Source organism: Mus pahari, chromosome 13, assembly GCF_900095145.1.
Source record: "Mus pahari chromosome 13, PAHARI_EIJ_v1.1, whole genome shotgun sequence".
Classification (NCBI taxonomy): Eukaryota; Metazoa; Chordata; class Mammalia; order Rodentia; family Muridae; genus Mus; species Mus pahari.
In genome coordinates, this window is record NC_034602.1 from 8402424 (window position 1) to 8415525 (window position 13102).

Consider the following 13102-nt stretch of genomic DNA (forward strand, 5'->3'; position numbering starts at 1 on the left):
CTCTCTCTCTCTCTCTCTCTCTCTCTCTCTCTCTCTTTGAAATAGGGTTTCCCTGGCTGTCCTGGAACTCACTTTGTAGACCAGGGTGGCTCCTGAGTGCTGGGATTAAAGGCATGTGCCACCACACCAGGCTCTCCTGTATTTCTTTAAGGGCATTATTTATTTCCTTCTTACAGTCCTCCATCATCATCATGAGAAGTGACTTTAGATCCATGTCCTGCTTTTCTGGTGTTATGGTGTATCCAGGACTTGCTATGATGGGAAAGTTTGGTTTTGATGACGCTAAGTAACCTTGGTTTCTGATGCTTCTGTTCTTATGCTTGCCTCCTGCCATCTGATTATCTCAAGTTCTTGCTGCCCTCAATATGTCTGATTGGAGCCTGTCTTTCCTATAATCCCAGTTGATTCAGGACTCCTCAGAGTCCAGCTTTCTCTGTGATCCTGTGATTCCTGGCTCTTGTGAACTTGAGATTCTGGGTGTGTCAGAGCTCTTGGCAGTCAAGCTTCCCTGAGACCCTGAGATCCTGCCGTGACCAAGCTCCTGGTATTCTGGGATCCTGGAATCCTAAGTTCCAGGGCATGTTACAGCACCTGGAAGTAGTGTCTCCTCTGAGGACCGTGGGGTTGTCTGGTGTGTTCAAAACCAAGGTATACCATCACTGATCAGTAGGAACCCGAGCTGCTGTTCAGGTTCCACTTGCTCCTGCTGTCACAGGCCCTTCACACCATGGGACCTTCTGTTGAGTTCGCACCCAAGGTGACTAGGAGCTGGCGCTGACCTGAAGGGCCTATCTAGTTTTTCTAATATAAAGGTATTTATGAGCAAAGAAGCACAATAATGAGTCATTGCTGTGTATGTATGAAATACAAATTTCCAAAAATGCTCTTGGTTTCTCTATTGTTTTAAAGTACTGCCCATAGCAAACCCTTTAATTTAGCATTTTACATACTCTCTGTTTCCTGTGCCTGTTGGAAAGTCTTGCTTGCCACCAACATAAATATTAGTATTCTCATGTGTTATCTGAACATATTTTTATGTTGTTCCTGTAGGGCTCTTATTTCACAAGTCAGAAGCCCATGGGCCTAACTGGTGCAAGCAGAAGAGGGTGAGCAGCAGTTTCAACCAGATCTGCCTGTCTTTACATGACTCTGTGTTTTATCTTATCGTTTCTCTGCTTTCTCTCAAGGAATGCTTTTTGAATATTCTTCCTCTCAAGAAAATCTCTTGAGAACCTGAAAGTCAGAATCAAGACAGACAGGTTAAAGCATCAGAGATAGAGTAGAGGAGTAAATTGTATGATTCTTTTGGAAGTGTGTAGTTAGATTGATACAGTATTGTTTGTACTTGCATCTGTTTCAGGGAATCAGGCACGTAGCCCCAGAATACTGATTTTTGTGTTAGTTACATGTAAGGTTCATGGAACCCCACAAGACCAGGAAATGAGCAGTAAGACATATGCAAAATGAAATGAAACATCCCATGTGGTTATTCTAGTAAGAATAAAGTGGTGTCGTTTGGGAGATGTGTGTTTCACTCACACACAGCAGTGACTCCTTGTGCTGATTCTCTCTAAGCTTTATGTTCCTGAGTGGTGTGCTTGTGACAGCTTGTCAAAAATCACTTCTACTCACAGAGGCCAAACTCACTTCTGTGGCAGTGTGCTCCCGACCCTAAGCACTGCTGGAAGTTCTAGAGAACAGGCCAGCCAGAGAGCATGTATTTCATCAGTTCAGTATTTTTAGTCACCCAAAGGTACTTTTAAAAACAAAATGATACAAAAATGTAATTTTAAAAACAAATTTAAAAGCATATTTTTACTTGTGACAAAGATATTTTATACTTTTCCTATTAGGACTGTTGTACATTTGTACAGAAGTGGAAGTATACCTGTATGCTTGTTCATATAATGTGATTTGTATCTGTACACATTTTATTCTGTTGAATTATTATAGTTGCTAAATTGCTTATGAAGGAAGCATAAAGCAAGCGTAATTAACTAGGTGTACGTGAGACATAGACAGAGGCAGATGTACCTACTCAAGGATAAAAACTGTCACTGGAGAAGTAGGGAAGTCAGAGTGCCCATGATAATTGTCCCCTATTGTCTCAGTGTTCTTAGAACCCCCCCCCCCCCGTGAAATATTCCGATATGGCTGAGGGCCCTTTCCACAGAAGAAGCTTGCATAGTCAAGTGTCTGTGCACATTAAGTCTGTTATTCATCATTTTAAGTGGTTCCTGGACACTATAAGAGGAATGTGTACTTTTCATGTTCTAAAGGTTTCTTATTTTTAAATAGCCTAGAGGCTTAAGTGGAAATTTGAGTTCTTTATCCTTGGGAACATTGATTCCATATTAGTGAAAAAGATTAGGTTTCATTTTGTCCTGCAAGATAACAGCCATTCTGTTGTTAGAGCGGGTTGTGGAGGGAGATGCGCTTTGGGGAGTTTTCTGAAATGTTGATAGGTTACTGTAGTGCATGTACCCAGAAATACAAATAGTCTAACCTAATAAAAATTTACTCTAAAAATGATTTTTATTTTTAACTGTGTATGTGTGTTCTGTGCACATGAGTGTGGCTACCCGTGTTGACTTGAGGCTTTGAATCCCTCTGGAGATGGAGTAACAGTGTGAGGCATCTGATGTGGGTGCTGGGAAGTGGGCTGGGGTCCTCTGGAGCCATCTCTACAGCTGGAAATTACTGTCTATTAGCTTCTCAGAGTAGAAGGTCATCTGAGGTCAGCTGGCCTTCTGTGTGAATACTGAGGGTCCCACACACCATTGCTCTCTGTTAAAGGGTGCTAGAGTCAAGTAGGCTCTAGCTCAAACATTTTCTGTTCTCTGTACTTCACAAGCCACTCCTTTACTTGTGGAGCCATCTCAGTGCCAGCTCTGTAAGGTACTGGAGGTAAGGGTGTGTGGGCGCTTAAGGTGTTCTTGGTACCTCACAGGGTCAGTACTGTGTGTTAGGCAGAAGTCAGGGACCTGCTGCCATTTCTGTGATACCATTATTTGTTAGCTAACTCTAGAGTATGAGTGACTACCCTGCCTGCAGCTCTCACTTCTCTTTCATCAGCAACTGTTGAGTGACATGTAATGTTATGAGTCACTGAAGCACTGCATTTAGGACTAGCTTCACTTTTTTTCTAGCCCCTTTATGTTTGATAACAACTGAGGACTATTTCTAAGGTCTTTGGTGCCAGACCTAGGAAGAGCAAGGGTGCGACCCCAGTCTAGGCTGCCTTTCTCTGGATTGCACCACATGTGAAGGGAGAAAGCAAATGCCTGTCTCCCACTCCTGAGTTCCTCTGGATCGTACCATCTTCGGAGTGACTTCTTTTATCGATGTGTGTCTCCTAGGCTCAAACAAATGTTTCCTTATATTTTTTCCTCTTAGATACTGAACTTTGGCAAAGTGAGAGTTTTAATTGACATTGAGGAGAATATGAGATCTGAAGCACTTATGGTATTATTTGGACCCACCCAGCCTCTCGGGACTGCTGTAGGAAGGGCCCAGGAATAGAGTGGCTTCAGAAGGGAAGGGTGCCAGGGGTCAAGTAGACACTGCTTAAAAACTTTTCTTAGACCTTGGAAATACTGAGTTAACTGAAGACAGAATTGCTACACTTTCCCCTATAGTCTGTTGACTTAGAAAATAAAATTCAGTCTGAAGACTCTTTAGACTCAATAAATTTTAAAAATCAAGTTCATTTTTCTCCTATTTTAATTCTAAAGTTTAAAAATGTAACTCATTGTATGTATTGATGCCACTCCCAGTATCAAATAATATAAATAGTATAAATCTAATTTAAATATAATATAAGTAAATAGTTGAAGGTACAGAAAAACATATTTCTTTTTTTCTGCCTTGTTTAAGAAATTTTAATATAAAAGTGCTTTATTAGCTAGTTCCCTTCCTCTTTTCAACTAGTTCTATTTCTATTTTCATGACTCTGTGTGTGTGTTTATGTGTGTGTCTCTGTGTGTATGTGTTTATGTGTGTGTCTCTGTGTGTGTGTGTGTGTTTATGTGTGTGTGTCTCTGTGTGTGTGTGTGTGTGTGTTATGAGTTTCATTAGGTTTATTTTCAGGAGCATAGATTAGAGTTTGTTTGTAGGAATATGGGTTCCATAGAGTGTCTGTACCATTGAAGGAAGAGTCTCTCTCTCTCTCTCTCTCTCTCTCTCTCTCTCTCTCTCTCTCTCTCTCTCTCTCTCTCTCTCAGCAAGCTGCACATAAAGCAACAGTGCAGGGTGAGCCATGTGGCTCCCTCCTCCTCCTTGGCAGACCCAGTCTGTGCAGATGATCACAGCTGCTGTACAGTTCAGAGTGCCATGGCATGTTCTGACCTCAGCGTCCTCAATCGCTTTCCCCACCCTTTCTTCTGACCTGGTCCCTGAGCCTAGGAGGCTGTAATAAAAATGTCTTGTTTCTGGCTGGGTATTGAGCATCCATTTGTTCTCAGTGCTTTGACCAATACTGTGTATTCACTGTAGAAAAAATAGAACAGTTTATTTCTTATTGACTATCAATATTTGGTACCTCATTGAGAGAAATTTGGTCTTGGAGGTCTCCCTTAGGATATAGCACAGAAAAACCTAAAATCTGCATTAACACAGATCCTAAGCATTGTCACATGCTTATGAATGACCTTGGAAGGTACTTTTAATTGCTGTGTAATTTTCTAAGCAGAGTTACTGTAATTAGTCACTCATCTGTCATGGGACTTTACGTTAAAAGTGTTATTATAAATTGTACTTTATACAAATTCTGAATCAAATAGTTTGCACTGTTGAGCAGGTTCTTCTTCTTCTTCTTCTTCTTCTTCTTCTTCTTCTTCTTCTCCTCCTCCTCCTCCTCCTCCTCCTCCTCCTTCCCCCATCCTCCCCCCCTCCTTCTCCTTGTTTTTTTTAGGTGTGTCCTTCCTGAGATATTTAGGAGCATACACCTTTCTTTGGAAGACCCCTTTTCTTTGTGTGCCCCAACACTGGGCCTCCACTGGGCAGCTGGCTTTAGTTACCTCACACTGGCTTATAAACTCATCTGGTGCTCATCTTGTCTTCTCTCACCTCCGAATCTCTTGCTCCACCCAACATTAGGAATATAGTAGACATCCAGTAAAATATTTGTTAAATGCTTTTAAAGTTTTTAGAACAGCGGTTCTCAACCTGTGGGTCTCAACTTCTTCAGCAAGCCTCTGTCTCCAAATATATCTATATTACAAGTCATAACAGTAGCAAAATTACAGTTATGAAGTAGCAATGAAAATAATGTTATGGTTGGGGTCGCCACAGTGTGAAGAACTGTATTAAAGGGGGTCACAACATTAAGAGTGTGGAGAACCACTGCTCTAGAATGTTGTATGACTGGTTTTCATGCGAGTCTATGGATTTAACTTTTACATTAGAAACGACTTTCTTTCTGCTCACCTTTCTACCCAGCAGTGGGAAAGAGGGCAGAAGTGCAGTTGCACGCTTAAGAAGTTAGAGCTACCTGATCTGTAGTCTGGACTTTATGACTCCCCTCTTCCTTTTCTGTTCTACATTTCTCTCTGAACCTACCCCTTCTCTCTGGAATTCAGGGTCAGAACCGTGGTGCTATGTGAGGGGTGCTTGCTCTCCCCACATTCAAGTTGTTCCTTTCTGTGGTTTCTGAGAGCAAAGGAGAAGGTGGTACTCTCTTTCTTGTTTTTCTGTTTTGACAAAGGTACTACTCTGTAACCCAGGTTGGATTAGAACTTCCTGTCTATTCTAGCCTCACAAGCTGATTTGATTTGTTCCAACAAACCCATCAGAAGGCTTCAGGTTACCAGGGAAACCCCTTAGACAGCTTTAATTGGAAGTATGACTGCATACATCTTATGTGTATGTCTCAAAAGGTCCACATTTAAATACCCATAAGGTGTTGCTCCCCTCCCCTTCTCTGTGTCTTATAAGGCAGACAATCCTATTAGTATTTGGCTAAAGGTTGGTGGTTGAAGTCTCCCTGAAACCAGAGCTCTACCAGGCTTTCTTGACTTTCTTGATAGAAAGTTCTATAATTATAGGCCAGGCTTTCTGATGGCTGTGGAAAACTCTAACAACACTGTTTCCCTTTTCTCTTGTGAGTTCACTAGTAAATATTTAATGGTTCTTTTTTAGCACAGTATGAATACTTAAAATATTAATTGCAGTCAGGCAGTTGTGTTGTTATTGGTACACTTTTATTGAGAATCGCTTACTTTTGAACATTTCTCTTGATAATGAAAAACTAGACTCATCTTTACTAGACATGCTTTTTGTATGTGTCTGTTACGTGGTGCTAGGGATCAAACATAGGGCCTTGCACATACATATTAGGTAAGCACTCTCCCACTAACTTACATCCACATCCCTTAGTGAAGACATCTACATTGTTCACAGGGTCGGAATCAGAAAAACGTTTAACGATCTCTGGAGGTGGTCACTTCTGTTCTGTTTACATCCTTGGACCAGGGGCATACAGGCTAGAGGACTGGCTTTCCTGCTTTTCTATGTTAAAAATCTTCACTCCGCATTAAAATGGGTAGAGGGTGGGGTGGTTGTCAGAGTCCAGCTAGGAAAAAGAAAGTGAAGTCAAACAGCAGTGCAGGGCCTCATGACTGGTGGGGAGACCCTCTTGTCACAGTGGATGGTGGTTTAAGCCATGAACTGTGGTGATTGTTTACCATGGTCCTTGTTATCCGGTGGGTCTTTGCCGTCACTATTGGAATCACCCGTGGAATTTTAAAAATGCTATACACTAGACCCATGAAATCAGGTTCTCCAAGGCTGGAAGGTAAGCATAAGTGTTTTTAAAAGGTTTTCCTGGAGGTTTTAATGTGTAGCCAAGGTAAACATCCTTGTGAAATTCACATAAGCTGCAGAGAAGGCACATTATATTGCTGCTGGCTTTGGTTAGGTCTCATTCATTTTACTTAACCATTTGGATATTCTTGGATGCAACTTGGGTTCATTCTTTTCATTGGGCCTTATCCTTGTACTAGATTACAACATTAGTTGCTAGTGACAAATATAAAGCTGATCAGCTAGTGTGGTCTGGTAGGGGAGATAGAAATAATGATATTATATCACATATAAAGTATGTATATTCTGGCTCCTTCTTATTCTCTGACTCCTTCTGTCCTTATCTGTGTCTAGCTTGTTGTCTCTCTGCAACCTGTCTCTGTCCAACTGTCCTGATAAAACTGCCCCTGCCCCTTTCTCTGTGCTGCTGCTCTCTCTGAAGTAGCTTCTTTCCTCCTCCTCCTCCTGAGAGCTGGTCAGATCCTATTATGTCAAATCTTTCTCTGATTCATCACTTTGTCTGTTACTCAATTAGACATCACTTTCAAACAGGGTTGCTTCTACAAACTAACTTTACCTTCATTGTCTGGGATTTACCAGGTCTTCACACATGCTCTTTTCACTTTTCCTTTTGAGCTGGAGTGCCGCTGGTCAGGGCTGGGTTGATCTTCTGATCCTGTATCGCAGTCACGGGAGCACCTAGCATTGTAGGCTTGTGTGTCACCAAGCCTGGTGTGGGAAGCATTTTAACTAAGTTTTTTTTTTTTTTTTTAAATGAAACTCTGAGTAAGATAGCTGATAATCATATTCTTCTTGTTTTCCAGGAACGTGAAGGAAAACCTTATTTCAGTAGCTAAAGATGTCTTATTTTATTTGACTTTCCATTAGCAGATGATAAGGAAGAGGGTTCTGTGGTCTCGGAGGGTCTCAGTTACAGGCTGGGCTCTGACAGAGTTTTGCTCTGTTATTTATCTTTGACAGTTTTTTTTGTTTTTGTTTTTGCTTTTGTTTTGTTTTGTTTTTTAAATAAGATTGTAAGATGCAGGTAATATTTTGTACCGTGCAGATTTTTCAGCACAGAATTGCTTTGTGAGGGTAATTAGGTGGTTATGAAAACATTTGAGCTATACACTGTATGCATTGTTTGGAAGATGCAAAGTCGTGTCACCCACGATGCATTTCGAATATTTATTTCTTGAAGTTGAAAGGGATAATGTGTGAGAAGTGAGGTACTGTAGGAAGGCACAGATGTGGGCTTTTTGAAGCTACAGTCCTAACTATTGCATTTCAGTAGCTTTGTCTCCCGAATTGATTTGTTATTACTTTTCTTTAAAAGTCTCTAGAGGAAATACTATTTATTTCAGTGAGATCTGAACTTAGCATCTACTGTACTTAGGAGCAGAGCTGAAGCTTAACTGCTTTGTGGAATCTAAAGCAGTGAACACTTTTGTCTTTTCGTGTGTCTGCGTGAGGGGTGTGCGCATATCTTCTGCACATGTGCTCGCTCACCCGTGTGCCCGAGTGGGAAGCAGAGGCCAGCTTCTGGTGTCTCTATCACTGAGAATGTGTCTTTATCATCTTAGTTTGACACAGGTTTCTCACGGAACGTGCACTCGTCATTTTGACTAGGCTGACTGGCAGCTCCCGGAACCCTCCTGTCTCCGCCCTTATTAGCTGGACACACTGCCACATCCAATTTTTATCTCAGTGCTAGGGATGGAAATTGAGTTTCTGTGCTTGTGTGGAAAACTTTTCACTTGTGGAGTCACCCCGGGCCACTTTTGTCATTTTAAAGGTACTAGAACTAAACTTTAATAATTTGGTTTAAGACAACTTACACTTAATTTCTTTCTTTGTTTTTTAATTTGATAGGCAACCAGATAAACTGGTGGTTGTTTGGACAAGAAGAAGCCGGAGGAAGTCTTCCAAGGTTAGTCTGCTCTGAACAGTCACTACTTTAAAATTGTCGAGGAAGAGCTCAGCGTCCCTAGAGAGTAGCCAACTTTCTGAGTTCATTGCTGGATTGCAGCAGAGGAGTGGACTTTTTTGAAGATTTTGATTTGCTTTTCTTTGTACTGATAGTATCATACATGGAGACCAGAATAGAATTTTAAACATCTTGTTCTGTAGATAATTTTATTTTTGTAAGCATACAGCTGTATGCATATTTATTAGAGGTTAGTTTTTTCCCAATAGATAGACTGCTATTAAGAAGTTTGTTAGATGATAATTAAAATTTTAAAAACTTACTAAAAGTACCTTTTCAAGGTGGTTTTGTTTGTTTTTGAGACAGGCGTCTCATTTTGTATTTTAGGCTGACTTAGAATTTGTGATCTTCCCTTTTGTGCCTCCCAAGGGCTGGGATTACAAGTGTATGCCATTATATCTGGCCTCCAGTTTTATTTTTATTAAGCTAAAACTTAAGGGTGCAAAATTCATCAAACCTTAGTTATTCAAGACAGCATGACCATGGCAACTCTGTGAAAGAAAGCATTTAAATTGGGGCTTGCGTGTACTTTCAGAAGTTCAGTCCATTATCATCATGGTTGGGAGCCTGCTGGCAAGCACAGAGTGCTGGAGGAAGAGAGGAGAGACACTGACTGAGCTGGGCTTGGCCCTTTGAAACTTCAAAGCACCCCTGCCCTGCATTGATGCACTTCTTCCAACATGGCCTTGCTTCCCAGTCCCACCCAGAGCTGCTCCCTCATGACTAAGCACTCAGATATGTGAGCCTATAGGGCCATTCTTATTCGAACCACCACAGTTTATATATATATAGTAAATTTGATGTATATACTGATACTTGCATAAATAGTACTCCTGTCAAAGTGTAGCTTGCTATCAGCCTAGCATTTCTGTGTCTTTTCCAGGCAGTTTTCAACCCTCAGAGGCCAGCACTATTTTGATTTTTCTGTTAATAAAGACTAATTTTACCTATTTTTGAATTTCATGCAAAAATATTCCAGTAGTATTTTTGTATAGCACTGTATAGCTTTAATAGTGTTACATTTTTTTTTATATATATAGTAAAACTGTTTTATGCATGGTCTTCTTTGCTTAGCATCATGTTTTTCAATGTGTTCATGCTTTGTTTTCATTTGTAGTGTATTGCTTTATTGCTGAATAGTATTCCATTCTGTGAATATACTACAAGTTGGTTAATTACTCAGTCCCCTGAGTATGCAGTCTTTTTTTCACTTCTGTCAGGGTTAACTGCTAGAATCCTTGTTTAAGTTGGTAGAGAGTAATAGGGGAGACACCTGGCTGCAGCCTTTAGCCTCCTTACACGTATGCCCATATAACTTTGCATAGTATTGTTTCTCAACACACCCACTAGAGTATGTGTGCACACTCAACACACATACATACACATGCACACATATGTGCACAAGAAATTGCCAAAGACCCCTGCCAGAAATATAGGTTGCCAGCAATATAGGAATTGAAGCTGATTCACGTCATGAACAGTATTTTTTTCAAGACACATATCTGTAGTTTGGGGTCATTATAATGTGACTACTGTCTTATTCACATATGAGGAGGAGTTCTAAGAATGGACACAGTGCTTCTCATTGCATCTACAGCTTTTGTGGAGTTGACCAGAATAAAGTTGTCCTTTAAGTGTAGTAGAGGAATATGACTATATCAGTAGTCTTTAGAGTGGACACTGGAAGCACTTTATTTCATTTGACACTTAGCTAGCAATTATTCTATAAGAGTTATGAAATACAATAAATATAATAAAATACTTTAGGTTGAAGAATATACTCATCTTTGACAGTAAATAAACTTTATTTATTTAATGGCATATGACAATTGAAAGAATTTTTATGAAAGAAAGATTCTTTCTTATATGGTACCAGATCCTATTTGAGTCTAGGTAATGAAATATAAACTTGAGGCTACGGGTTCATTTTCTTGGAAGCTAGTGTATTCTAGAAGAAATTACTTTTTATTCTATTTATTTTTTTAGTTTTAATATTCTTCGAGATCTTCATTTATACAGTCAGTTCTCTGTATTTAGGAGTTACCCAGTCCGGTCTTTGTGAAACCTGTCTTAAAAGAAAAAAAAAAAAAAAAAAAAAAAAAAAAGCACCAGTCTTGAACATTTCTAAAACTTCCCTCATTATTCCCTAAACAGTATAGTAGAATAACAAGTACTTAGACAGTCTCCATGTTATAGTGGGTATTTTAAATGTCTAGAGATGATTTAAAATGCAGGGCAACAAATGCACAGGTCATATAGAAACAGTACACCATTTATACAAATCTTAAGCATCTGTGGGTTTCGTGTACAAGGACAGTCCTGGAATCCTGACCCTCAGAGGTTACTGTCCTTTGGAGTTTATGTCTTTTTCTTGGAACATTGGAGGTGGATAACAGTTTATGAGAACTGATATGTTAAGGTTATAACAGCATATGTGTGTGTGTGTGTGTGTGTGTGTATAGATATAGTATACATTTATGGAAATGTTTTATAAATTATGTATAATAGCTAAATAAGGAAATTTAAAACTGACACTCAGATAAGTCATTATACTGACTGTTAAATTAGGTAGTACATAATAAGGCACATTTGCCTTTTTAATTTAAAGCTTAATTCCCAGTTAATTGCTCATTTTCTGTTGGTACATGCATATTTTATAGCTAACTATTTAGAGAGCTCATTGCAGATTCATTTGGTTAAAATAATTAGTATGGGCAATTAACACAATACGACACTTTTCTACTCTCTCGAGTAATGGCATTTATAACACAGACTTTGTCAAGCTATAATTGATTTGTAAATATAGACACAAATAACTTTTCAGTATATATGACAGTAGCAGCTGGGCAGTTGTGATAGAACAGAAAAAAATATGGCATATTAATTTTTACTTGTCTAAAATCCTGTTTTCTAACTAGAAATTGAAGTTCAAAGAGAGGTTTAAGAATTCCAAAGAGACCAGAGCTTTAAAATCCTTACCAGATTTTTGCTGTTCCTATCACCTTCCATAGCCTTGTGTGGTGATTGAGCCTTTCAGATGTGTGCCCTCACAACCTGTCTGTGGAGAGTTACTTACATGGAGGTTGTGTTAGCAACAGTAAAATTGTTTAATAGATGGCATATTAAACGTATGGGTATATGCACTTTTAAAATTTGTAAAATACCAGTTTAATGGAGTATAATATGGAACTTTTAGTGAACCTTTTTGCTCTGGATGTTTGTATATGTGTGATTTAAAATACCTGGGAGCAATTGTTCTGCACAGTGAATGTGTTCGCAGTGCATGTGGAGGTCTGAGGTCACACAGGTCCTTTTCCAGGATTGTACGTCATCTTGTTTATTGAGGTAGGAGCTCTTGCTGATTGGGTTGGTCTAGCCCTGCTCCAGGGCTCTCTTCCCAAGTTCCTAAATTAGATTCCAGGCAGGTGCCACATCCTTTGGGCATTTACCTAGGTGCTGAATCCTCAGGTCTGCACTCTCACATGGCATGCACGTTACCTATCTCCCTACCCCCTCGTGAAACATTTTAATTCTGTAGAGCAAGTACCAGTCTTTTAGGTGAGCATGACTTGAAATAATTAGAAAAATCAGTGTATTTTGTCGAGTTATAGTACTTGTTCAAGTTTCATTTCTGTTACTGTCATAAAATATTCTGAAAGGTTTTAGTTTACAGTTCCAAGTTAGAGTCCAGCACTGAGGGGGGATCCAGGCAGAAGTGCATTCGGCTAGCCACATCACACCCAGAGTGGAGAACAAAGAGAAATGAATGGACGCATTCTGCCTACTTGCTTGCTAGCTGCTTCCTAAGCTTGCTTCACTGTTACACAGTTCAGGGCCTTGCTTAGGGAGTGTGCTGCCCACAGGGTCAGATCCCCCACAGACTTGCTCTCAGGCAAACCTCAGCTGCATAAGTCCTTGAGACTATTCCCAGGTGATCCAGGTTGTGTCAAGTTCATATTCAGTACTACCATCACACTGTCCTAAACTAAGTAGGGCATTTTCCCCAGGCCTTCCTTTGAAAGCTACCCAAAGAGGTTGATATATGTGGCTTAACAAGTAAGAAAGAAAAACTGTATACAGAGATGAGTAATGAATCCTAATCCCTTAGCTATCTTAGGATGTTGGCAAATGATCAAGTCATCAGTTATAGGGTAAAGCCTTTGCTAACTATGCTAAGGCAGTGAATACTTCTACTTGTGTCTCTTATGCAGTTACTTTCTAGGGAAATCGTTTTCTATTATCCTGCAAGAAAACTGACCAAGCTTCTTAGAGCACTGATATTTATCAAGGATGTGGTGTTCTCCCCCCTCCCCC

The 13102-nt window shown here is 39.9% G+C and overlaps 1 protein-coding gene across 8 annotated transcripts in view; it reads left to right on the forward strand.

The window, feature by feature from the left end:
* Positions 1 to 13102, forward strand: part of Ehbp1 (EH domain binding protein 1) — a 266956-nt gene that overhangs the window by 23994 nt on the left and 229860 nt on the right. For all 8 annotated transcript variants that reach the window (XM_029545445.1, XM_021210545.2, XM_021210546.2 and 5 more), the window contains exon 3: positions 8674 to 8731. In XM_029545445.1, coding sequence (XP_029401305.1) covers positions 8674 to 8731 — 58 coding nt within the window. The remainder of the gene's footprint in view (positions 1 to 8673; positions 8732 to 13102) is intronic.